Raw genomic sequence first — 27,543 nt, 5'->3', positions numbered from 1 at the left:
TTTATATATTTTATATATTTATATATTACCTATATTCATAGGTAATCCATACTTTTCCTGCTTGGATAAAGCCTGAAGAGTTATTGAAGACTTATCCAGGTGAACCATCTATTCTTGGTTGAGAAGTATGGTATATGGGCTAAAGAGCATGGAAACTCCAAGAAAAGAGGATGAGTAGGCAGTGCTAAGCATCTAGAACTGTTTCTGGCTGGACAAAAGAGATTAAGAAGTATAATAGAGGAATTTAAGATGATGAAAGGGAATTCAATGCAGTGAAGACAGTTAATTTTCTCTGCATAATTTAAACTAAATAGCTTGCTTTTTTGCTTTATTTAAAAGAGCATTGCTGAGCAAGTGAAGCAAAAGAAGGCATGTGCAGTGTTTCTTTCTCCTCTCCTACTAGTTTTCTTTCCAAATCACCCCTTGGAGATGCACTGGTCCTGTAGCCAGCCCACACTTTTTGTCTTCTCAGAATTATCTTGTTCTACTAATGGAAACTGAACACAAAGAAATACATTCATATATACATATAAATACGTGCAAACATATATATGTATTTCTGTCTTTAAGTGTTCACTTAACTGCCTTTGGATGCTCGCTGACATGGAGCATGAGAGCATTCAAAGGCAGCAAATGATCACTTAAAGACAGAAAACTCTTTATTGTTCTTCTCCTTCATCCTCCACAGTAAATGGTGAAATAAAAAGTGTTCGCAGGCTTGCAGTCACGGGGCCCAAGCCTTGGGCTGGAGCAGGAGAAGCAGATTTCACCTTCAGCTCCTGAGACGCCAACAAACAATACTTAGGTTATCCCCCAACCCCACTTTTCTGAACTTCCTTTATTGTTTTAAGCAAATGCTCCTGACCTAAGGATGATAATGGAGAAATAGTAGTTTAAAACTAATTTAACAAAGATAGTGTAATAAAAGATGTAGAAAGGGAAATCAACATTCTGGTGAAGGGAAGATAGGAGTCAATAACCATTTGAGTTCCAGCAATTATTTTTTAAATACATTCGAAATGTGGAGCAACAGTCAACCAAAGAGGAATCTGGCAGGGCAAATGGTTGCTTCTGCTTCTGAAATAAGAACTTGTGGGTGTTTTAAGAGTGGGAGATTGGATTTAGTGAACTTGTAAGCTACAGCATTGAGATACATCTTCCTACAGTGTAATTAAGAAGCAATTAGTAGCCTTAGACTGTAGAGAAAGCGCTTGTCTCAGTTAAGTTAAAACAATGAGCGAGGAGGGGAAAGGAAAGAATTTCTCGAAGGGTGCTTTGCTTATCCTTATTAATCTCTGAAGTGATTTAATCATATCTGTGTAAGCTTTGCTTTTATGTAGCACAGTCCATATCTTATCAGAGAAGAGATGCTCATGTGGACCACCTGCTTCCTCTTCACGGTCACAGTGTTTCTACAGAAAGCACATTGATTGCATGATAAGCGATGTTAAACACTTAGCAATCAAACATGACAGCGGAGTTGGAAAGAAGAGGCGGTGACTCTCTGAGGACTACCACTAAGACAGAGACCACGTACGGGTGGTACATCACAGTTCAAAAATCACCCTGCAATCTCCAGCACCCGAACAACTTGGAAGATGCGGAGGGAGGTAGCAATGTGACCTTTATAAATAGCTGAGTTATGCTCAATTTTTTTGTTGTTGTCGTTGTGGCTTGGATATGGAGAAGCACACACAGCCTGTGTGACTTCGAAAACTTGAACGGAAATGAAACAGGAAGCCAGATCCTCTCACAGCTTGTTGATCTGCGACGACGAGCTGAGTCTGTAGAGACTCATTTTCTACTCCCAGCAAAAGAAGTCAGAGGAGAGAAATCCACCTGAGGGGGATACTCTGGAGAGGAGATGCAGAGGCGACATGACAGAAAGGCAAGTAAGAACAGAGACCAGTTCACTGAACAAGAAAAACAGAGCAGAATTAACCACTCAAAGAGAAGTGTTGGTAAGTTTGTAGAGCTATGCTCTAAATTTTGGCATCTCACTAAGCTGGTGATCAGCTATAGGAAGCTCCTGTGCTGCAGATCATAACTGTGTGGGCACTACTTTTATCTATGCGTTAAACTATACCTGGCCTTAGTAGTAGTAATAAATGATGATAAATAGGGAAATGGTTCCTGACTGTTAATAATGGATCTGAAAAACTAAAGGGTGAAGCTCCTACCCATTCTGCACCTAGGTTTCCAGCTTTCACTGAGTTGGATGCTGTTGCCTTTGTCTCAGCAGACAATTTTTGCTCTCCTTTTGAATTGTTTATGTTCTTTGGGCTGTGGTTGTAATCCTGCTGCTCGCTTGCAGAGGGGAGCAAGAACGCGGCACTCGCTTCTGCTGCTGATTTGTGGGTTTAAGCAGCGACGGTTAAAATGTCTTCACACTTGTTTAGCGCGGCTTTCAGTATAAGCTTTTGCTGTAATTGCTGTGCAGCCTCACGTGGGTACCAGCGGAAGGAGGCAGTCGCAGTCTCGCTTGCAGCCTGGAGATGCCGTGACCTGCAGAAAAAACTTGGAGGTTCATGTTATGGGCACGTTCATAATGTTCCCCTAAAGGAAGGAAATACAAATATCCCCAAGTGGTAGGGGTTTGCTATTGGCACATGGCCTTGTCTGAGTATCATAAATATGTGCAAAACACCATGACCAGAAAGTCTGGAGGAAGAGAGTCAAACTTAAGCTGCTTCCAATCAGAGCTCCCTGAAGCATTCCCCTTATCCCCACGGAGCTGCTGCCTGCTTGGGGGTGAAGCAAGGGAGGCACTACTTCTGCAAAAACACATTGAACACATACTCAAAATAAGGCCGCCTCTAGCTCCCAATATTGTTTTCCAAGCTATTTTAGAGGAAGTTCACACTTTCTGAAGCATTGTGAACCCTTGCAGCAGCGCATTTCCCATTCTGCACAGTCTGTAACAGAAACTGCCTTTCAGTTAGCTGCTGCCCTCTTTCTTTTTGCAGCTGATGCCGGCTCAGACCTAGACTTTGCTTGCTCTCCTTAGGACTATCCTAACTCTTCTTCAGCTAACAGGAATGGCATGAGCTCACCCCGACCAGGCTCTGTACACAGAGTGTGGGAGGCCTCTGTCACTTGGCTGGGTCTCACCAGAGCTATCTGTATCCCAGACCAAGTAGGGGCTTGCAGAGGAGGGAGGCGGGTAGACGCCATCCCGTTTCAGTGACTTGCAAGGAGGAGAGAAAATATTCTCCTGCCGAAGCTCACAAATGGGAAAAGGTATGAGTGCTCTCCATAAGTGGCTCAGAAAGTGTTTAAGGAGGAAGAGAAGGCATATGGACAGCATTAGTTAAAAAAAAATGCTTCAAGAGGTGTCAGGTAAGTGATCTTGGTTTGACTGATTGCCCCAGGTCTTATACCCAGCAAGAGCACACGCAGAAGGGCACAGGCTGTTCTCTAGATTGCACTGAAGTGCTGAACAAACGCCCTGAGAAGAGAGCAGGGAGCCGGGAAGCGGGAAGCACTCGCCGATACGGGGGTTGATCTGCAGTGTTTGTACTATGCGCGTTTCATCTCTCTTCCCTTAGTGAGTCAGCAACCAGATAAACATTAACTTTCAAGCCTGTCTGCACAAGGAAATCACCTATTAAATCCTGAGGCCTTAACGCAGGTTAGGGAGGGTAGAGAGGCAAATTTGGATTTGACTGGAACATTAAACCGTCAAGCGGCACCAACACTGGCCTGGCCAAGGCAAGAAGGAAGCTGGAACGGGAAGCCAAAGTATGTGATTGCCGCAGGCAAGACGTGGCACAGAAACAAATCCCAGGTACCTTGGAGCCTTCACAGGTGGATGCCACATGAGCGATATCCTAACAGCGTCTCTCCCAGCTGCCTCCTGAGATACAGCTACATTAAACCACAAACTGCATGTCCAAATGGAAGGCACCAGCTGGCTGATGCTGAGAAGCACAGAACTGGCACTCAGTGGTTTTGTGTTGTTTTTTTTTTTTTCCCAAATGGACTTTTCAATGGAGCAGCACACAGTGCTACGCAGCTGACAGGTTTAGGCTTCTTACGTCAACTGTTCACTTCTGCTATTCTTAGCTGGTTTTTAAGCCTAGATTTTCTTTTACTGGAATAAGTGCGTTTGTGGCTTTCCATGAGAGCACCTAAGCAAGCGCTTGGCACGCTGATATTTAACAGGTTTCGACTGCTTTGTTCCTCACCCAGATTAACTGAGATGGATGGAGAAACAATCTGATACTCGTGCCAGACAGTGCAAATCTCTTCACTGTTTCGTGAAAAGCGTTGCTTTTTTATCTCCAACCATTTTCATATCTTATGATATTTTAGGGAAAAAAAAAAAGCCCAAAAAACCTTGTAAGCTTGTCCTAGTGCTGTACTGGAGCAAACTGCTTATAACTGCAAAGATTTAACTCTGCGTCACTTGTTCAGACCATTACAATTCCCTTCTGTTTTTCCTGCAAAGTCCCAAGAGAGATGGAAAAAAAAATTTGTTCTTTAATGTGTAACCAGAAAAGAAATTACACTGATCTATGCAAATTCTCTACATACAGCTGGGACAAATCACACCTAAAGGTACCTGGCAAGGGTCAATTTCTTTCTGGATGAATGTACTTCATCTTGTTAATGAGTGAATTAGTGAGGAAATGAACATTTAACAGTAAGGAAAAAAAAAAAAGTCTTTTGACTTTGAAGTCACTAAGTTGTATTTACATTTCATGGCTAGATTTCAGACAGATGCTGATGACGTTGGTCTCCATTAAGGGAACTGCCACTATAAACGGAAAAATAATGTAGCGTGACAGCAAAGCACAAATTTATCTCTAACTGATGGAGGAGCTGCAGGGACTGGTGGGGAAATAGGGAACTCCACTCGTGTCTTAAGCTAAGGACAGGCTGAGAGATGGGGAACAAGGGTTCGCCTTCCTCCTCCATACCCCTCGGTATCGCAGGTCTGCGTTACCCCTCGGTTTCCGGACGAAGCGAGGAACTCCCGGCCCGTCTCACCATCCTGCAAACTCCCCCCGCCCGGTGCCGGGGCAGCTCGGGGTGGCACCGCCCCGGCGAGAGCGGGGCGGGGCGCCGCTGGGGGCGCCGGGCCGGGGCGGGCCGGGAGGGGGGGGCGGCCCCGCAGGGTCCCCGCCCCAGGGGCCGCCCCGGGCGGTGTCGGCGTTACGTGTGTAGCCGCGGTTCGGCCCCCGGGGAGGTGCACTCGGAGAGCGGAGGAGCGGGTGAGGCGCTTGGGGGTGTCTCGGTGGGATCCCCGCGGTGGCGGCGAGAGTTTGGGTTTATTTATTGCTGCTTTTTTTTTTTTTTTTTTTAAATTATTTCCCACTTGACTCTTTTGGGGCTGTTTTCCCCAAGTGGCAGTACCCGGAAAGCTGCTCCGAAAGTCTCCGCGGCGGGACCGCCCCGGGTGTGCCCCCCCCGTACCCCCTTCCCGCGATGTACACCGCGGCGCTGCGCGGCTCCGGCGGGAGCGCACCTGCCGCGGGGGGGCCGGGGGGCTGCGTGGGCACGGCGGCGGCCCGGGGCCGTGCTCGGGGCGAGCCCGCTGGCAGGGGCTCCGCGGGTTTGAGATGAGTTTGGGGTGCTGTTTGGGGGCCGGTGTGTGTGCCGAGCGCTCCGCGCTCTCAGCGCTAACGGGCGAGGCGAGACCATCGTCGGTGTGGTTTTGAAGGGACAGTGTGCGCCGCTTTCACAGCAGGTGTGCGGGCAGGCTCTTGTTATTTGGGTTTTTTTTTTGCGTGTGTGCGTGTGTGTTTTTTGCTTGTCTGTTTTTGTTTGTTTTGTTTGAGCTTCTTACTGCGTGGAATCTGAATTTAAACGTTGAGGACTGGCTTCTGTTCCCATTGAAAGGCGAAGGTTTAGGAAAAAGGGCATCAGAAACAAGCACGTGATTCGGGAAGACTTGGGAAGATGGACACGCACCCCTTCAGGTCTGCTTGCCACTTGCTCGTAGCTCTCAGCGTTATACATCTCTTCAGTCACTGTCGAGTGGTCTTTTAGGCTGAAGATGCTGTGCCCGACCGGTTTGCTTTCCTGCTGTACGTTTTAGGATACGTTTCTGCTTTGAGGGTTTCTGGTCCAGCTCTCACTTTGCACTACCTTTCACACTAAGTGACTGGTTTGCTTTTTGGAGGAGCTGTACAAATTCTGTTCAGCTCATGCTTTCGTTTTCTGCAGCAGAGAAAGAACCAGATTTCTGCAGTATTTAGTAAATGAGTTTTAAGCAAGCGTGGTACCGACTGCTCTGTTGCAAATATGTGCAATTACAGTTATTCCCACTTCCGTCCTTTGGCCCACTCCAGTTTCTGCAAGTGATGAAACAAAGAGGTAAAGTGTGTGAAACAGGAAGAAACGACCTCTTTTGGTTTGAAGGCTCAGAAAACTTCTTTCTAGCCACTGAAGTTTGCTCCTTTAAGAAATTTATGTCTTTACTACTGGACAAATAGTTTAACCGGCAATTGAAGAGGACACCATACAGTAAGAGGAAAAGCTGCAATTTTGCATATTTATATAAAATACTACCGGGGTTGTTTAAGCACCAGGTGAAGGGTGTTAGAATTGGTTTTCAAGGGTAAAAGCAGCATTAAAATGCTGGTCAGTGTATTAAATGTAAGTGCTTTGATGGATCAGTATCTGCATTCAGATTTGGACTCCTGAAGAAATTCTTTTATTTTCATAGTTCTGAGTTTCTTTTTGTCATTGGCATTATAAGTTTTTTCATTTAGTTTAACTTTTTGGACCAGGTTGCTGGACTACATGGTGTGGATTTCCTGCTCATCAGGACTTTTCTGTCCGTCCACCTTGTTTCTGAGATACAGCTTCCAGGTTAAATCCTCACATCCTATCCACCAAGGATGTAACAACAAATATTAAAGGGTTTTCCAGTAGTGTCTGAAGTTTTTCTTGAGCTTAATGTCTGATGGTGATCTTACATGATTACCCAGGCAAATGAGTTTGAGATTTCGGAAATACCTCTGTTCTGTACCTCCTGACCCCGCACAGCTGAACCATGAGAGTCATGGAGCCAAACTGTACTAGGGGAGAAGAATATGGTTATAATGTAGTTGTTTTGAAAACACAAGGGAATAACCAGTGCTTGAGAGTCAAAAGGCCGTATAATTACACTGCTTTCATTACACTTGCTTAACTAAATTTTTGGGTGTGATTAGAATTGCATAAAGTTTATCTTAAGGAGCTTCTTAATTTCCTCTTGGTTTCAGCTGTGAAATTTTTATTTTTTTTTTAGTTACCATTGGGCCACATCAGTCCTATTCTAATGATGTTTTTATTCAGGCATTCTGACTTCTAAAAGAGTTATAATACTCTTTAAAGTCAAATGCTAATCTGAGTTGCTGTCTGACATCTGACCCTGAATCACTTCAGGATCAGTTTTCTGCTTTGAGGGAATTTGGGAAAGCATGGTGGACACATAGCATCCTTTCTGTGCTCCTGGGTTGATACAGCCAGTGTGTTGCCGGCACGTAGCAGCAACGGGGAACTCTGCCCATCTGCTTGGTTGCTGGGATTCCTGGCGTGGCAAACACTGGTTCCTCTGGTTGTAGCACTGGAGATCAGACATGGCAATGTGCCTTCCAGAAAGACAGATAAATAGCTATTTATTAACTAAAACGTCAGTGTTTAACGATAGAAAACTGTCAGGACTTGTGTACTCCAGCCACAGTGACATAAAAGTGATCAGTGACAGTGTTAAGAGCAGAGTTTGTAGCTAGAGATCTTCTGAAGTGCTAGAGAGAGTTTAGCTTGTATATTACAAAATCTGGTATGATGGAAAGTCGTGTTTTGTAGTTTGTTTGTGAGGTTTTTTTCCCATGAACAGTATAACTCATGGTTGGGTTGTTGCCTGATCATATAAAAGCATGTCAAAGTCTTGCCCCAGCATAAGTGAGGAAAAAAAGGAGATCCGAGTGTTATTGTCCACTTCTTGAGAAGGCTCCAGTGAAGGCAAGCATGTTGCAAAATACTCCATAACTGCTGCAAGGCTACTTTGTGAATTTTCCGAGAAATTTTTATGTCTACAGCTTTTAGGTTTTTTGTAGCCTAATCCTGTATTTGTAGTTTCTTCCCATTTTTTCACTGCTGAGGAGCAACACCATCCAGTTTTGGCATCCTCAGGATCCAGACCCCAGTGCTTGGGATTTCTCTGTAGCCTGTTTGGAGGTGCTGGAAACTCTTGACCAAAAGAGAAGGTGGGTCTCTAGCTCCTGTCTCCATGCCACCGTCAGGGATAGGTGCCCCTCATTCCATGTACTCGTGCAGAGAGACGTGGCTAGCAAGGCAACTTGTGTTCCAAACACTTCTTCAACAGCCATTTCTCTGAGGAGAAGGCTGCAGGCTGAGCTGAAGAGTTGTGTTGTCTTCTTTAAGCCATGTCGTCTTAAGTTAGAGGGCTAAAAACATGGGATGGTGTGGCCGTATATGCTCAATCTCTAGACCTGTCGCTAGCTCCACATGTGATCCTGGGCAAGACTCCGTCTCAGATTCCTTTTCCGTAATTTGTTGCTGAGATTTTTCCAGATTTTTGAGCGTTTAGCATTTATGTTTCCAGGGCGGAGTGGTTGAGTTGGGTGAATAGCGCTATGGAAGTGGGAAATGTATACCTTAGCATCAAATGAGTGCCTTGACACGATGTGGTGGGCACAGGGCTTTGACTACCATCAAGTCTGCTCTAGCATCCGTGCAGCAAAGCAGCATCACAACAAGGTGCTTGGCACTGCCTGCTGGTCAGCTGCCACCGGGGAAACGCAGGCCAGTTTTTAATTGCTGAGTTTGTGCAAAATCAGTCTTTCTGCAAACATAAATGCTTCTCTCAAGTCTATCTGTGTGTCAAAGAGATGTCCTGCGGTTCCCCCCAGTTTTGCTCTGAGCACAGCTCCGCGCCACGCTGTGTGTGCCCGCCGCGTTTGTTTGGGAGCAACCTGCAGACGTGCTTGCTGTTCCTCAGTTCTGGTTTTGGTTTATGTCACTTCCTGCGCACCAATTTCAGCTGTGACGTGCTTGCCAAGGTCTTTAAAAATCGGTGATTTCATATCATTGTAGGTCTTTAAAAATGACACTGCCATGTTCCAAGGTTAGAAACTGTCCAGGGCTCTGAATGTCATTTTCTTTAGTTCACCAGTGAAAATAAGTTGTGCCTCTGGCAAGTGCCAGCGCCTTGAGAAGAGCTCGATATGCAGGGTTGCGCTTAACCGTATTTTACAGGGCTGCATAATTTGTATTTTATGTAGACCTTGCCGTGTAACTGTCCAGCTTTTAGGCAGTTCATGCAAATGCAGAGATGTCAGGGAAAACCATGGTCTTTTGGTCCCTGTGACCGATGTCTGGAGCACTTCACTTGATGCTTCTCTTGGCATCCAAACGTCTGTAACAATACCAAAAGTGCAGTAGCAACAATAATAATGTGTTTTTACAAGCAGGCGACTTCCACACAGAATATTCTGTGTTCTTGAATCAAGTTTTTATGAAGTGTTTGTACTAGCTATGACTGTCACACTGAGTGACAGGAACTGAAATTTCAGTTATCTCGATGCAGTCGGTTTTACCTTTCAACACGCCTTTTTTGCTTAAGGTTTTAGGCAAGAAGTGCACAGTAATGCACCCTCAAAAAATGGCAAAGGGCTCCTCCGTGCGTGAGCTAATTAAGAAATGCCAGATTGAAAACGTTGCCCTTTAAAAGATGAAGAGAGAGCAAGGTTTAAACACCCCAGCTGCTTCCATCCTGATAGCTTTAAATGGGCAGAATAAAGCTGAAGTTCTGACTTCCATCAGGCTGGACATTGAGAGGCAGGAGGAGAGAGATATAAGACTGATTTTTTTCATTGGCATTCAGAGTGATGGCTTTGATATTTTGGTTTGTGTTGCCTTTCCCTTCTGTTTCTAGTCTGTTTTGGAAAGAGGAAGAGAGGCAAGTGAAGCTCCCAAGCAGACGAATTGTACAGCTGGAATAACCTGTGTACGTATCTGGTGGGAAAGCAGAGGCTTTGTGATCTGACACATCACCGGGAGATGTGAATTGTTTGTGATTATTAATCATAAATTATATGTGATTATTAATGCATGTGAAAAACACACAACTCTGCATGCCAATTCATTGCGCACAGAATCTGGTACGCTTCCGGAGAGAGCCGTGCTCTGAAGACTCATGTAAAATCTGTGTCGTGAGGGTACAGCAGTCAGACCTTGTATGGAGATGGGAATGACGAGCTACATGGATGCAACCTGGTCAAAGGGGGCTGGCTTTCAGAGCAGGGTCTTTACCTGATGGCAGATGTACCCCCTGCATGTAAGAATTAACGTCTGTGACTGGTACTGCTTGGACAGTAAATGAGCTCAGATGAGTTGACTTTTTTGTTTGTCATGGGTTATTTGATGCTACTGTTTTCCAGGCTATCACTTGGGACAATTAAGGTAGAAACTTAAAATTCCTCAAACTGTCCTGCAGAGCATGCCTACCAAGGCAACCGACATTTGTTGCCACTTTCTCCTCAGCTACAGCACTTCAGCCAAAGACATCTCAAGGCATCAAACCACTGTTTCAGAATGAGGCAGCCGGTGACCACTGAGGGGCTGGGGACTCACCCGGGGCTGTCTGTGGGGTGTTTTGTCCCAGGAGTGTTGCTGGCGGAGTCCGATAAGCAGTGTGTTTTCCTCTGTGCTGCATGCATCAAGATCTTTCCCACATGGGTTTCTGTTGACATTCCTTCTTCCTCAATTGAGGTGTCTGTCCCCCTCCTTGCATGCAGCTGGAGGGCTCCTCCGCATTGCACTTGCATCCCTCCTCCACTGCCGACATGGTGGTGGCTGCTGCTGCGGGTCATGCTGGAGTGGCAGAGCCCACCAGTCCTTTCCTTTGGGGCAATGGGCTTAAGAAGGTCCTGCTCCTCCTGGGTGGCAGTGACCCTGGTGCCCGCACTGCTGGAAGGTTGGGCGTGCGTCCTGGCAGGGCCAGGGGGGCTTCCCATGCTGGGGAGCCCTGGGGAGGGGACAGCCGTCGCCCGCTGCAGCCTGTGGGACCTCTGCCAGGAGAGACCCAGGGGAATGCTGCCTGTGGTACCACCCAGCCTTGTCAGCATCTAATGGCTGCACGTCCTTGGAGGGTTAGGCTGTAGGTACAAGTCTTGCGCTGTCAAGCAAACAAGATTTAAAAAAAGGAGGAGGAAAAAAAGATAATCTTATGGCTAAGTAAGACTTTGACTTTTTTCCCCCATAACCGAAACTTCAGTTACCTAGACAAATCAACAGGAAAACCCAAGGTATTTATACTATTTAGCCTATCAGCTAAACTTAACCGTAAAAAGATGCTTAGGAGAAAAATACTTCCTTGACTCTGTCAGTTTGGATTCAGCGCAGGAAAAAAATAAAATTATAAAAGGCATTTTGAAGAGTTCTGTCTGCAAATAGATAAACGAGAAACAAACATGAGCAGCATTAGGGATGACTCAAGATGCAGCTCAGCAGCAGGCATAATAAGAATCCTTAGAGTGGACTTCCTTGAAATAACAGATTTAGTACATTTACGTAAGTTCTGTTTGAAGTGCCTAGGCATTAAACAGCAATTCTGAATGAGAACTAATTTCTGCCCCCCCCCCGTTAAAAAACCCCCAAAATCATCACAGTAGCAGAAATTTCAGAGGCTCCTTCTTTAAAATGTTATTTTATCTTTTCATTACTTTTTACTCATAGTTAGGAGTAAGAACTTTAAAGAGATACTTATATTTATGGTGTGAAATGCTTTTCACATGTAGCTCTGGACTGTAAATTCTCTGAAAGCTTCTCTCATGTTTTTTCTTACATAAGTGGAAGTGTAGTTGAGCTTTATTAATCTGAAGGTCCTGGATGAAGCACTCTGTGCCTTAAAAAGGAAGCTGAATTATGCAGGACATCAAGAACTGAATTTTCCTTTTATTCTTGAAGGAATTTGTAGAGAGGAAAGTGGCATGTGCAGGCTAGGGCATGTGTTAATATCTTGATTATATAGCTGAAATTGGTTTGGTAAAGGTACCTCTAATAGGGTGTATTGTAGATAATCACATGGTAGGTAAGAACTCATTATGCTTGTTGCTACAGCGTAGGAATAAGTTGGTGTCACACCTGGACGGATAGGTTAAGAGCAGCAGTTCCGATCCTGTTGACGATCGGAGAGCCCAAAGGAGGCTGCCCGCCTTTCGGCTTTATTCTTCCTGAAAGATCTTTGCAGAAAGAGAACAAGGGCTGAGAGAGCACTTGGGACTCCCACGCAGGACAGCTGTGTAAATAAAGCTCTTCTTGCAAGTGATGGGCCTCAGTGCTACCGAAACTATTCTGTTTTCTAGGTAATCACATGGTTCTAGTTACAGTTTGGGGCTGGGATTCTGTTTTGTTATTTTTTGGAGCAGAAGTCCAGATCTGATCTGCAGATATGGTTGAACTTCTGATAAGTCACTGATGATTACCATCTTTGCCTGTAAATTATTCTCCCTTTCTTTTGCACCAAGTTGAGATCCTCATCTCTAGTTGTTATGTTAGAACAGGTGAAGAAGATTTGCTTAACAAATTGATGTTGCTTTGCTCTGTAAAGGAAGGGTTTTGTAATGAAATACTTATTGAATTAAGCAGTGCTTCCCACTTAACCTTGGTATGTGTTTGATCTGTTCTGCTTTCAGTAGTTTTTCTTTTTTTTTTTGGGGTGGTGCTGATAATAAACTGCAAAACCAAAGACTTTGTAATCACTTGGCACTACTTAAAAAGGCACGTTTCTCTCTTCTAAGCTGTTATGGGGTGTAATCTATTCTAGCTATTGAATCCATAAAATTAATAGCTTTTTGCCTGTGTCTCCCTCTTGGTTCAGTCAGTTGAGGTGTATGTGCACATGTGTGCATCAGAGCATCAGGCTGATGCCTGCTCTGTAAGGGTACGTTTGCTTGTTTTCCCTTAAGCGAGGGAGTTAGCCTGTTTTATAACATACCTCGGTGCTGATACTACAAAGTCTGGAAAAAAGCAATGTGCAGCTGTGGAGAGAGCTGTAGAGGCACACACCGAACATGGGCAGACTTGGACCTCCGTGCCAAGCCTCGCGTCTCTCGGTTAAGGGGTCTCTCTTCCCGTCTGGGTCCAAGAAAGGAGGGAGAAGGAGGCGTACGGGTGGGCAGCAGAAGGGTTGGAGCAGAGGGTTCCCAAATTCTGTCTCCATCTTTGAAGGAGGCGATACCTGCTTTTTGGGAACTAGAAACATAGTGTTGTGTGACGGGAGAAGGAAACGGGGCCACCTTATGGTAACAAGTACTATGTCCTGCTTTTAGTACCAAAAAGACTGTGAAGAGGAGTGTCCTGAAAAGAAGTCATGCGGTCAGCTTTTAATTTGGGAAAATGCTCTGTTGTCTTCCTGATGGCCCTGTTACAGGGAGGGAGGGACAAAGTAAAAAGGTAAACATGCCATCAGACTCGCTGGAATATCGGATCGTGCTTCAGCACTGCATACAGTGCTGCCTGCTAGTTCCCAAGCTGACCCCTTACATTTTGCATTTCATCAGTTCTGGTTTTTTAAGGTGGCAGCCTCCAAAACAAGTTGTGATTGAGTCAAATGTGGAGCTGATCCTTTAGAGACCCTTCTTGAGTTACTTGTGAAAGAAGCAGATGTTGCAGTTGTCTCTTACTCATTGCTTTTTCTGGCCGTTTTGGTTTGGTTTGGGTTTTTTGTTTCTTTTTTTTTTTTTTTCTCTGTGTCTCTCCTGATGACTTTGTTGTGAGGTGAAAGCTTAAGGTTTGGCACTAGCAGGAAGCTGATGATGTGGCATGAAAAGAAAACGCGGTGTACTACTTGCATTGCAAGATAAACACTGCTATCGCCTTCTGCTTCAGCACTGTTCAACCTCTGTTCATCCAAATTCCTGCTTGGAGCCGTGTTAGAAGTCCCAGAGCTCTGTTCTCTTGTGTGGGAGAAGAGTCAGGCTTCCCTGTCCCCACGGTGATGCTCATGGTGCCTTTCAGAGAGACATGAGCCCCAGCAGCTGCTGGCAGCACTGACAGGCTGTCGCTGTCTCCTGAGGAATGGGATGAATCGTGTCTGTACCCCAGGGAATGGATTGAGTTTAAAAATCTGTGGGTCTGTTTTACACTCCCCCACCAGTGCATTATTAATTTAATTGCTCTTCGGTTTCTGAAGAATTTTGGAGGGGGCAGAGAGGGGGTGAAAAGATCTATTTTAAACTGCCTTCTTCTTTAATTCATGTATTGTTCGTGATGTATTTTTTACCAGCTGCACTTCGTGATCCAACTGCCACTTCTAAATGTCATTTACTTGAATAGAAAGTATCTCACGTTCTCTGACATCAGTTTGTGTTTTTGATTGAAATCAGTAAGCCAGTGCTTCCCAGCGCTGCTTGAAGAGCAGTTGCTCATGCACTTGTTAACTTTGTGCCTTAAAAGGGGTTTGTTGGACTCCAGTAGGTTTTTTGCAGGATTAATACCATCAAAAGCTTTTTCAAAAGATTGTTTGATTCAACTAAAAACTCATACTGATGCAAACCTCTCCATCTTTTTGCCAGTAAAAGGGGTAAAGGAAGAAATTTTGCATTCATGTGTATTGCTGGTACTCGATAAAGCAAAGCATGTCATTTGCACAGATGGACCAGTTCTCACTTTTTATAGTCCCAGTTTGTCTGAAATCAAAGGAGGGACCATACAGTCATTTCAAGTAATGAAATGAAAGTCTGCTGCATCTTCCTTTCAATACCATATGTTTAAATTGCTGTTAACGAATTCTGTTTGAATCATCATTGGTTTTCATACAACACTGTGACAGTATGAATCTGGAACACTCATTGATCTGTGGGCTGAACCACATTTCTAAGCCTTCAGGTTCCACTCTAGTTAGCAAAAGGTTCAGTTATTTGCAGTCTACTGAAGCTTTTGTCAATGGCGATGCCTTTATCCTTAAGGAGAAAGGGAAAAAAAATCACGGTGGCTTGATTTTGCCAGGAGTGTCATCTGTTAGTAATGCTCAGTTGTTGTTCTCTAGGTGGCAATTTGGGTGCTTATTATGAATGTGCTTGTTGGTGTCCATCAGCAGGAAGTGTGTGCGTTTGCTGTTAGCGGGAGCATCCCGGTGTTCCATGAGCTATGCCATTTTCAAACCTTACAGCTGATGTTTTGCTGTCTGTTACTTGGCATCAGTAATAAACGCTTCCTGCAGCTCCAGATCTTTGATCTTTTTGGTTGTGCATGAATGCCTGTTGTGCTTTTTGCTGCTTGGCACATGCAGGCGTAACCCCGGGTTGTGTGCCAGCTGTGCACACGTTGGTGCAACACGCAAGGAGAAGCTGACAGAAGACCTGTCCGTTGTCCTGTATGAGAAGGGTTCATGGCAATACGAGCGTTGGGGAGCTAGCACGCCAAAAGCTTCTCTGATTACCTCTTTAAAGTTTGTTAACACCTTGTCATTTACAGCTCTTAACTTGCCTTGTGTTCATGGGAGAGACGAGGTCTGAATCTTGCCTCTGGACAACTTGCATGTGACATCCTGTAATAAAACTTCTTCAAACAACAGAATATTGGAAAAGGCCAAATATCGGCACTGCTCTGTATACATGCAACGGTGCTTGTAAAAATGTGTGCGTAACTGCTTATCTCGTTGCCAAGGCTGGGATTTGTATGTAACTCTTCAACTGGATAGTCGTCCACAGTGCATGGGCTTAACTTCCTTGGTAAACTTAAGCCCCTCTTAAATTGTCTGTTAAAGCCAGGAGGGGCAGAAGTTCAACTGACATAAAACTATGCTGAATGAGTAATTCCCTTTGTGGACGCTCTGGAGAAGGCTCTTTCCAGCCTTCTCTGGGGATGCCTTTGTAAAAAGTTGAGTTCTCTTAAAGTTTTGTACAAAATCAATAAATAAGTTAATAATAGAGCAGCTGTTGATTGTAAACTCTGGGAACTTTCTATCTTCAAATTTAAGCCAAAGGATAAATTTCTCACTTAGGGAGCAGACACTGCCTTTGTCAACTATTCAGTCTCCAGGCCCTCTCTCAGTTCCAAGGTTTCTTGTCAACAAAAGACAACCAAAACTTTCCCTGACCCTGCCTGTAATGCCAAGAGAGTGACAGAAACTTGTCCTGGTTTATGTCTGTGAAGAACAGTGAGAGTGCACTTCCTTTGTGATGATCTCCTGAGCTTCCTACCAAATCCTCAGGGAAGAGCTTTCTCCGGAGTCTTAAATTGGCCCTAAGTTTGCCCAAATTGAGGCAGGAACATTCCTTTAATTCCCCAGGCAGTGGTATGATGCTTAGTCAGCTAATATTGCCTTATACGGCCCGTTTGTAGACTACAACTCCCAGGAACCTTTGGTCTTTAAAACCTTGATTTAAAGGCAAAGTAATGACAGTACAGGTCTCTGGATCAGCACATCCTGAAGCAAAAATTTAATATTTTTTGAATGTTATTGAACAGTTGCTCTAACATTGGTCTTCCTGTGACTCCATTGTAACTACGTATCTAGCCTTCACTGTGTGGAGGAAGGCTTGGAAACGTGAACCACATGCACCCAAAACCCTAGAAACTAGAAAAACTGAGTATATAAAGTATATAAAGTATATAAAGATATACTCGCCTTTCACATTTCATGTGTTTTTCATTTGGAGTGGTATTGTACTTGGATGTTTTCTTACAAAAAGAGAAATCAAAGAGAAACAAGTATTGCAAAATAGTGACAAGATTTTTTCCTCTCTCTTTTTATCGCTGTTTTAGGAAGGCATGAGGCGCGGTCCTGGACAACAGCCACCAAGCAATCCTTGTGTCTCATGTGGCAAAAAGTGAAGGTGCAGCTAATGCTAAGCATGTCTTTCCTCGTTGCTGTTCTTTGGTATTGCCGAAGGCTATACAGCTTTTTAGCACAGCTACTGAAACGGTAGGTTGTTATTAGGCAGGCTTTAATCTTCCCCACTGTTGCTTTTTTCAGTAAATATTGACCTTTGACAACTCCTCTTTGACACCCTTTTTATCATTTGGATTTCAGGTGGAGCAACTACCTTCAAAGAAAACTCATAAGTAATCTTTTTATTGTCGTTCCATATTCGTTAATCCCCACCTCCTGCAACTACCCTTGAGATGCAGAACAGCAGAATCGTGATAATCTGTGAATTAATCTCCATTTAGGGAATCTCAGTGTGCTGACAGAAGTCGATCTACTCGGGTATAGCGCGAGAGAATGGAAAGGAGAAACGAAGCAGGCCAGACACATGAGGGAGGTGAGAGTTACGTTTTAATCTCTGCGTGAGGACGGAGGAGAAGTCATCCCTGGGAAAGGCTGGTGCTCGGCGGGCGAGGGCCAGCTGCGGGGTGGCGGCCGCCCCCCGCCTTTGCGCGGTGCCCCGCGGCGCTGCCGTGATGCGCCCCAGCTGAGGCGCTGCCCCCGGGCGAGGCGCCGCAGGCAGCGGGCTCCCCGCGCCCCGCAGCTCCCGCTGCCGCTCCCCACGGGCAGGCAGCACCGACACGCTGCCGGGCTCACGGCCCACGGCCTCGGCGTCCTCAACACCTCGGTCGGACGCTGCGGCGCGGCTGGAGGCAGCCCCGGGCTGCGTGGGGAGGTGGCAGCCTCTGCTGCTTGCAGGCATCAGCTGATCCCTGGTGCTGCTCTTTTCCCATTCTCTTATCTTCTTTTTCTTCTATGGTTTTTATTTCTTTCCATGTAAGGGTTTGGGGTTTTTTTGGATGGTTGTTCTTTTGTTCTTTTATTTTATTTATTATTTTTTCCTTCTTGTATCTTTGAGCTGCTAGCTGTGACCATCTTAATTATGCTTCTTCTCCCTGGATTTTTATTTTTCTTACCTTGCATCATTTTAGCTGAAATAGTTTCTCGCAGCTTAGTAAGCTTTATTCGTAGCTCTGAGTCGGGGTGACGGGGTCGTGCTATGCTGAACCAGGCTTTGGGTCATGGATAGCTGAACTCCTGAGCCAAGAACCTACTAAATGCATGGCTCACCAATGCTAGACATAGTTTTCCATCAGCTCACCAACATGTTTTTCAGTTGTGTGCGTTGTGTGTGCCCGATGGGCAGAAATGGCAGCTGCACTTCCCTCAAAAGAAGTCTGTTATTGCACATGCAGCAGGCTGTTGGCAGCTGTTATCTGGGTGGCCATTAATGGAGGCACCGTGGCAGAGGGCATGGCGGGAGCAGCAGTGCTCTCCGAAGGGTCCTGGCCAGTGCCTGAAGTTGGAGCAGTACTGCGTTACCATGAATTGTGACCAGGATGGGCCTTCAGGAGCAACATGTTCTGTCTTAGTCAGTAAGACACGTAAGTCCTAGTCACCCAGATAGGCTCAAAGACCATGGGCTGGATCTTTACTTTTATCATAAAACTTCTAGCTAAAGTAGCTATACCAGTGGTAGAGTAGTCATATCTCTTAAGCAAGCTTAGACTCAAATCCAGTGAATCAGCTAACTGTGATGTTATATCCTTGTATCCTCATGGTATGGCATTTCAGACCAGTACGGGACACATACAGCACCAGGTCCGTACTTCTCATTATCTCATGATGATGGGAACACTGACCATGAGATGCTGAGAGAGATCAAAAGAGCAGCGATAATGAGAGACACTGCCTAGCCATCTGCACTGGACAACAGCTATGGATTTCAACTTCAAGGTGCTGCCAATGACCATTCCATGGATCACCTTTTCAGGGAGCCTTTAGGAGAAGAAGCAACCCTTGCCTTGATACTGAGTAGTACACAGGATCTGCCTCAATGTGTTGCTTTCTAATTTCTGTTGCTGTTCCCTGGAACAGGAGACGGCACATACTTATATTTAACATCCATGTAAGAACAACAAAGCAAAAAAATTATTACAACTGCATCTACCTTCAGAAGGATCAACTCCATAAAAATGAGGAAGTATGTTAAAAAGAACTTCAAAGACAGCTGCCAGGGACGGGGCATCTACAGCTTCTCTGGGCAAAGAGACAGCTGAAAGACTAGAGTATCTATGGTCGGTGTATTTGATGTATATATTGCTTTAGGTCATGGTACTGGAATCAGAGCAAATGCCTACCAAGAAGGCCTTAGGAAAGGGTAAACCAAAGCTGATAAGGCTAAACAGCAGCGTGAGGGAGTTACGAGAAAAAAGAAGGTATTGTTCAAAAAGCTGGAGTTGTGCCCAAATGACGAACAGAGAACAGATCCAGCTTTGCCAGATTAAATGAGGGAACACAGCAATGCCAAAAGTGATTTGGAGGAACAAGTTAAAAAAAGACAGCAAAACTTTTGATAAATTTGCAAACACGTAGTGGGCAACAGGCCTTTCGAAATGTCTGTGAGCCTGCTAGATGATCAGAGCTGAAAAGGAGGCACAGGGGAGTCTAGTGGATGGCTGGTTATATCAGGTAGAGGTTATCACAGTAAAGAGCACATTTTAGGATGAGGTCTCATGAGATCCCAAACCAGCCTAACATGCTTGCAGTCCTCAAAAGAAGCAGTCCCTTGATTGTCTTGTGTCTCCCTTTTCCTTGCCTCATTCTAGCTAAATAGTCCCTCTCCCTTTTTTGTGCTGGCTCTTACATCTTCTCTTGGACGTGCTTCACCAAGATGGTGAGCTGATAGAGACAGCAGAGCTTGCTGAAGCAGCAGGAAGATCTTTTCAGCAGGAAGGATTCAGTTGGCTTATGATTATCACAGCCAATGCAAAATAAGAGTAGGGAAGACCTAGAGTAGGTGTTGGGGTGGGGTGAGGAAGCAATGGAGGTGAAAGAGAGCCAGGGATTGAATCATAGAATCATAGAATGGTTAGGGTTGGAAGGGACCTTAAAGATCATCTAGTTCCAACCCCCCTGCCATGGGCAGAGAAATCCTCCACTACACCAGGTTGCCCAAAGCCTCATCTAACCTGGCCTTGAACACTTCCAGGGATGGGGCATCCACAACTTCTCTGGGCAACCTGTTCCAGTGCCTCACCACCCTCAGTGTAAAAAATTTCTTCCTTATATCTAATTGAAATCTCCCCTCTTTCAGTTTAAATCCATTGCCCCTAATTGAAACTGTCTTCTCGCCCCCTTCAGGAAGCAAACTGTGGGACTGATGATGCAGCCTGCTTAACTGTAGAGTCCTCTTGCTTCAGTTAATTCTCTGCCAGCTTATCAATCTGAATTGCCTCGCCAAGGGCTCGGATGAGAGCCAGAGGTAATGCAGATGAAATACAGGGAGCATGTAGCTGGAAGAAGGGCCGCTGGCTTCAGCACAGAGCTGCCAGTGCAGTGCAGCCTTGGGTCACCATGGCACAATGAATTCAGGTCAGTGCAAGGAGATATTTCTGCCAAAAGGAGTCTTCTCCAGACACCTGTTCCTGCCCTTTTGCTGCTCCATCCCATGCGTCAGCACAAGTTGTGAAGTGCTTGGGGTTAAAGCTATTGTGGCAAAGAAGTCTTTGCTGACCCCTTCTGCTCTGGTTGTCCATGTGAATGTTTACACTAGCAACAGTGTCGAGACCGAAGCAAGTCAGGGAGTTTGGAGAGAGTGCAGAATCACTCTTAAGGGGCAGTGCCAGTTTAAGGTGTTTACAAAAACTATGGCATTAGAACGTTTTTGTGTATATAAAACATATACTCGCTCTTTCCCCTAGCCCCTTCTTAGGACTAGTTTGGAATTGGACTCTAATTCAATGTGGTCTGAGATTTAAAATGTTTATCGGTAAATTTTTTTTTGTCTTTTTCTAGGCATATGCAGAATTGTTTTGGAGCTATCACATCAAATACCTGCGACAAGTCAGGAGGGACAACTACTGTGTACTACGAGCAGTACTTTTTCAAATATTCAGTCAAGGCATTCCTTTTCCATCATGGATGAAGGAGAGAGATATTTTAAAGGTAAAATCTTATTTTCTAAATGAAAATGATTCAGGTGACCTTGCACTGCAGAAGGAAGCTTTTCTCAAAGTGAAAACTGATGTGTCTGCTGTGGAAGTAGAGGAGAATCGTCATCAGAACTTAAAGAGAAGTTTTGCAAACTCTTTGAATTACACTTAATTGAAAAAGTGTCCCTGATCTAAACATACTGAAGTGAACGTGAGTCTAAATGGTTTAAAAAAAAAAAAAAAAAAGAAAAAAGTGGATAGATAAACGTTACTGCCACCCCACTAGATGCCACTTCCTTAACACGAAAGGATATTTGAATCCTCATCCACACTTGTGCAGAGTCTAGTGGCTGGCTTGGGAGCTGCTGAGCGTGTTGCTGGAGCAGCAGGAATCCGGCAAGAGACAGCGGCAAGGAGGTGGGGGGCTAGAGCTGCTGCCTGTGGGCGGACATGTGCAAACTGGAAGATGTCTGTAGTCCTAAAAACCTCACTGAGTTTGGATGTATCCAGCTTTTCCAGAGTGTGGGTTATATACTTTGCTGAGAGCATATTTTCTTCTTTGGCTGGCCCTGTTTTAAAAGTTTCTTAAGGACTTGGCAATCAAATGGAGCTCCCGTTTTAACATTTGAGTTGTTCTGAAGCCCATTGATATTTTTTGTTTGAACTGTACAACCAGAAGACAGAATCATATCATACATTAAAATGTGTGCAGGCAAGTTTATATTCTACTTCTTGTTATGGTTATGATAATTAGCTTTTGGTTTTGTGTTTTTCCCCAGCTCCCTGAAAAGCTTTTGTATTCTCAAGGTTGCAACTGGATTCAGCAATACAGTTTTGGGCCGGAAAGATACACGGGTCCCAATGTCTTTGGTAAATTGCGCAAATGTATGGAGACGTTAAAGACCAACGTGAGTATTTAGAAGATGGTTGGGGGGAAAAGCACGGAGAAGTAGGTTGAGACAGAGGGAACTGCTCATATTTACATATTTCTATGGCAGTCAGCCTCTCTCCTAGGTTCAGAGAGCTGAGCTGCTGGACAGACCATCGCCTCGAGAGGAATCCGTTGTTTTGGAGTGCTAAGTCCTTGGGGTTCCCCTGAAAGTTAGGGAGGCCATCCTCCCCACAGCTGTTAGTTGCAGCATGGTTAGTTGCCCTTGCCATCAAGTGGCTCCTGCAGTACTGCGTCATTTTGATTAAACATAATAACGTGCTGTGTGAGATCCTCCTAGAGTCCCTCCCCAAATAGGAGGGAACAAACAAATAGTGCGTTTTCTTCTCAGATTGTGTTCTCCTCTGCTCCTCTCTAAACAAAACGTCGTATTTATACAGTTTTATTATCATTTCTCTCTGTAAGCTGAAGCACTCAGCTTACAAAGACCCGTCAAGCCTCACTGCCCGCTCTGCTTGGCATTGCCAGATTGCCTGCATTCCCAACCCAGAGTACAACTCTTACAAGTTTAAAGCTTTGCGAGTTTTAGTAGCTCTAAAGACTTTTGAAACAGAGATATAAGGACCTTGCACCTTCCTTGAGCTCCCTGGGGGTTTCTGCATGTCTGCAGTTGCGTGAGCTCTGGACTGTTCCTATTTGCTCTGCCACAAGCTGTCCCTAGCACACCACCATGCTCTCCTCCCCATCTTCCTCTGGCCGGGCCGTTGCTTTGTATACTCTCCTGGGTCACGGTCATGAAGTGGATACTGGTATTTGCTGGACTCCAGGGTTTTGGCCAAGATTAGGTTGAAACTCTTATTTGAAGCCATCCATTATCCAGTATATCAGACCTTGAACTGTCATTTTTAAGTCTACAATATACCTTATGTTCTGAGATGTCTTACCAACAGCTTGTTTTACTGGTACACATTTAAGTTAGTTTCTTTTATGTGGCCCTGCATATATGAGCCACAGCTCTGTAGTTTTAAACCCTCTTATCAGTGATAATAATTTTTCCTTAAAACAAAACAAAATGCCACAACCAAAAAAAAAAAACCTACTTACTTAGCTCTAGAATTAAAGCATTAGAAATTAAAAGAGGAAATTAAAATAGAGATCTAGTCCTTGTTCCTTGCCTGCAACCTTACTGTGCCACAGTGAAAACTGCCCGTCCTCTTGAGATGTGCCTGGTGGTTCTTGTGTGTGGTTATCATTCTGTTCTGGTCGCTCTTTGCATTTGCCAGTGCTGAGTTGTTGGGCTTTAATTTTTAAGTTGATGTCATTCTTTGAAGTTGATGTTAGTTCCTTAGCACGAAGCATTCAAACTGGCTGCTTGTACAGAAAAAAGTTTCAAGTTAGCCTGATGAACGAATCCATACAATTAACAAATTGTTGCAGAGCAGCTGTGCTATGCATTATGATGTTATTGGGCATGACTTCTAGCTCCCAACTTCATTTTATTTTTATAAAGATGCTGTTTGGCCAATGAGATGGATTTTTGCCTCTTTTTGCTAACAGGGTTCTCTGCTGCCTTTCCCAGCTCCATCATGCAGATGCTGTTGTGCCTGGGCTGTGTTGGTTGATAGGCACTTTACGCTTTGGATGCACTTTTCACTTAGGTGGTAGAGGTCCTCTTGCAAAAGGGCATTAGTGGTTCATCCACTTGGTCTCATTTTCAACCTTTAAGGAGAGTCTTCAGGAATGCATGAAGTGATGGAGGATCTGTTTATTGATTTAGTATTCATCAGTAAGTTAGATTTTTTTTATTGTTGTTGAAATTCATCGTTTATGGCCACTTCAACATACAAATGATACAAGCACAGAATTAACTGAAATTCATTTGAATCCCAGTCATTGAGCATCATTGTACAGACTGGCGATTGTTCCTGTTTTGGAATATTTCATATTAAATAGAATTCCTAATGACTTGATGAATGTTCTTCTGTGTGCTTTCTAGTGGACTGAAATAAGTGCTACTAAAGATCATGAAGAAAGAGGAAACATGTGTAATACACTCTTTTCTGATGAGAGCAAGGAGCACAAACTGTATGAGGCCATAAAATTCATCATGCTCTATGAAGTTGTTGAAGCCTATGAGCAGATAAAGAACAGGGAGGAACCTATACACAACTTTTTTAGCCTTCTCCTTGCTCGTGATTCTTCGTCTGACCCTTTGAGTTTCATGATGAATCATCTGAATGCCATAGGTGACTCTATTTGCCTCGACCAGGTAATGATATAAATGAAAAATAAATCACAAAAGTTATTCCTTCTCTGACGTGATTAAGTGAATATATCATACATCATCCATGATAGCTGGTGTATTTTTTTTCCTTTGGGATGTGGGTAAGTGGACTGAGGACAGGCATTTAACTTCCAGGAAAGAAAGCCTATAGTAGAGTAGAGTGGGGTTTCTTGCTGGGCCATAAATAAATGATGCAAGCTATCAGTGAGAAATAGTTTAGAGCAATGATACCTTTGATATGTAAAATAATATTAGATTATGAAGATTTGACCCGTTGTTTCGGTTTTCCTATCTGTTCCGCCATGCCCAACCCTCTATCATCACTCTATTTTTTCCCCTCTCTTTGGTTCCCCTTAGATCTGATATCTGTTAAGAGTAGGTAATGAGAACTCTGTTAATTGTTCACCTTTATAGGTTAAGATTTTTTTTTTTTTCAATTTTATATTTAGTGAGGAGTTAAGTACTGACAAGTTAATCAAGTTAAGTCAACTGTTAATGTTGTAGTCTCGTTCAGGAGCAGTTTGATTATAACTGGACATGTTCTGCTCTGTCTGACTATGCCCAAGGATATGAGCTTTTTCCAAAGCATTTTTCCAGATTAAACATTTGTTTTCAAGAAGTCTCAAGGAAGATGCCAGTTCTCAAATTCTATATACATGAAGTACAAGGAAATTTTTCTCTTTTACTATTATATTTCCTTCATGTAACAAGTGATCACAAGGTGGCAGGCTTCCCATTTTTCAAGGTATATCAATCTCAATAATAGCTAGTCTCTTCTTGGTCCCCACTCAGTGTGTGAGCTAGCCTTGGGAGCTGCTTATGTATTCCGTCAGGTGGAAGAGGGGTGTTTCCAAAGTCACAAGCAGAATATCCTCTACATGCAAAAGAGCAGTCGAAGGACTGTTGGAACATTGAGAATACCCTCAAACTTTAAATTTTCTTACTTCACTTACAGAAGCACCCTTTTATTCCTTGTTTACTGTTTTGAAGCTAGGTGACTTGCCTTAATTTGGATTCTCTTTGATTTAGTTTTTTAAGTCTAGAAAAAAATGTCTTACAGACTTCTTTTGTCTTTAGGTTGAACTGTTTCTTCTTGGATACTTACTTGAAGTAAAGATACGAGTTTACAGACTGCATAGGTTTAATACTGAGGAATTTAAAGTAAACTATCCAGATGAATACCGAAGGGAATGGAATGAGATTTCTCTCCTGACTGAGGACGATCGCTACTATCATATCCCCCTTTTCAGAACGTGAAGCACCAGTGACTTTTATTCCTTTGTATAATATAGTGAGTGACCAGTTCCAGTGAATTAGGTTTCTAATTGGCAGAAGTAAGATTTTGAGAATGCTCGTTAATGATTACAAAATGATTTATGGGTTTATTGTGTAAACATTTTGCTTTCCCATTACAGCTCGATTCGCCACCAGTCAGCCGTAAAAAAAACATTAAATATTTTGCTATACTATCTGGGGCAAAATATCATATTTGAGAGTTGTCAGACAAAGAAGCTTAGACTGCATGACAAAGAAGGCAAAGGTAATACTAAGTTTTCCATTGTTAGCCTGAGGGTTTACTCTGGCATCTCTGGATAGGTTAAACTCAAGTTCCTAAAGCAATTACTGCTTTTCCCTCATCTATCCCTAGCTAGAGAGGATGAATCACGCAGGAAACAATTCCAGGGGTCCCAGAGTTTATACTCTGGGCTATTAACTTGCATTGACCTGAGTCTACCTAGGACGGGAGGATGTAAACTGGGGCCTCTGTGGAGCTGCTTCAAATCTCATTTGGCTTCCCCAGTTGCTGGAATGTCTCCTTCCAGGGATGGGCAGAGCAAGCAGCAGCAGGCTGTACTTACTTCAGACACCTGAAATGAAACTGTCCACAATCAGTGCTGATATCTGAAGGTGAAGAAGTGTTAACACAGGAGCAAAGAAACCCAACACATACACACGCAAAAGAATACTGTGCCAGATGAAGGGAAGAACTACTTTATAACTGAGGAAAGTCTGCAAGCTTTCCCAAAGTTAAAAAGGGCGGTGTTAATTAATAAGTTAGACCCGGTAGCTGTCTATGTTTTTTGTCAACTTGTAAATCCCTTAAGGGCTGATTTCAACATTACCTGCCAAGAGACATGAAGATTTTTATTGCAATTCATCTAAGCAAGCTGTGCACAGAATACATTCACAAACACTGTATTTTTAGAAAATATTAATTTTCCATGCATTATGTGCGTTTGGCAGTGCATGTACATGTTATATCTTCTGTGTATATATTAATCTCTTTGCGTAAGATTGCTATCTTTGGTTTAGACCTCAATGTGTGAAGAAGTCTGTCTGGGACAACTGAATGAGATTCATTTTATTCTGTGGAACATTTTGCCCAGTTCTATTTTCTAAAAGAAATCAATTGTGTTTTGATTATTTCTAAAATAAGGGACCTTAATTTGAAAAAATATTAAAATAATATAGCAGATCTTTCAAAATATTTGTGAAAAGCTTACAATCCCTTAGGCGTATGGTTGTATTGAAAAAGTGGCGGTTTACTAAGAAACAAAGCCTTGCCTTTCCTTATGCTAGAGCTATAAGGACTAGCAGGTTTGTTTTTAACTCTTGGAAGAGGAAATGCAAGCCAGTAACAAAAACGTGAAGAGGGCCTGCAGGAGCTGAAGCAGTTGCATGAGGTAACTAAATGGTAATGCTTGCAGTGCTCAGAGACTGTCAGTTCCTTGTATAAAGGAAAGCAATTTTATCTCTTATAATCCTTTTATTTGTATGTATATATATATATATTTATAAGCACAAACACCTGAGTTCTGTATTGTAACAGTTTTGTTTCCTGAAAGTTTTTCTGAGTTCAGTTTTGTTCAATAATTTGTGGCTTTTAGTTAAGAAGGCTTGATACCTATAATAATTTCATCTCATCAAAACCTGCTTATCAAATACTTTATTTATTAAAAGAAACTTTTTTCACTGATCGAAATAGTTTGCCTACTTTAGACTTGGTTCTGCTCCGTATGGGGAAATGTTACAGTGCCTGAGAGTAGGGTATTGCTGCCTGTTTTGCATCAACGGTAATAGTTACAGCCATCAATAAACTTGTCTATATTTTATTCTTGTTTTGGTACAAGCAGACATACTAAAAAAAGGATGCGTTTTTATAGGGGGCTTTTTAATGGTTTGCATATTATTTATGAATAGGAATACAAAAGCATTACAGCTGAAAGTGTTAAATTGTCAAAATGTACATTTTTGTAATCTTGAGCATATTAATAGCAGGGAGTTAATAAAGATCTAACACAGACAGTGGAATTGGCCTCACCGATTTGGATGTTTGCATCTGAACTAGGTCACCTTGGGCTCTCTGCCTTGTCCGTGGAGGGTAATGGCATGCAGTCAGCTGGAGGATTGGGTCTCTAGAAGGGTCTGGTTCTCCTCACTGACAGTAGTGGGAGCTGGCAGTCATCAGCATAAGTCTCTCTGCTCTAGATGTTTGAAGTTAGGTGAGATTAATTTTATCCCAAGAATCCAGAAAGGACATGTA

General features: G+C 43.6%; 1 protein-coding gene across 1 annotated transcript; it reads left to right on the top strand.

Moving 5' to 3' along the window:
• The first annotated feature begins 1,784 nt into the window (after positions 1 to 1,784).
• OTULINL (OTU deubiquitinase with linear linkage specificity like) lies at positions 1,785 to 27,194 on the top strand. The gene is made up of 8 exons (XM_086609041.1): positions 1,785 to 1,961; positions 16,729 to 16,888; positions 16,997 to 17,028; positions 17,137 to 17,228; positions 20,690 to 20,839; positions 21,606 to 21,734; positions 23,712 to 23,984; positions 25,077 to 27,194. The coding sequence occupies exons 1-8, from the start codon at positions 1,865 to 1,867 to the stop codon at positions 25,254 to 25,256; spliced, it is 1,113 nt and encodes a 370-aa protein (XP_086465167.1). The 5' UTR covers positions 1,785 to 1,864; the 3' UTR covers positions 25,257 to 27,194.
• Positions 27,195 to 27,543: the final 349 nt, after the last annotated feature.

Source organism: Tauraco erythrolophus, chromosome 3 (assembly GCF_009769465.1).
Source record: "Tauraco erythrolophus isolate bTauEry1 chromosome 3, bTauEry1.pri, whole genome shotgun sequence".
Taxonomy (NCBI): Eukaryota; Metazoa; Chordata; class Aves; order Musophagiformes; family Musophagidae; genus Tauraco; species Tauraco erythrolophus.
This window is presented reverse-complemented; position numbering and strand designations above follow the sequence as displayed.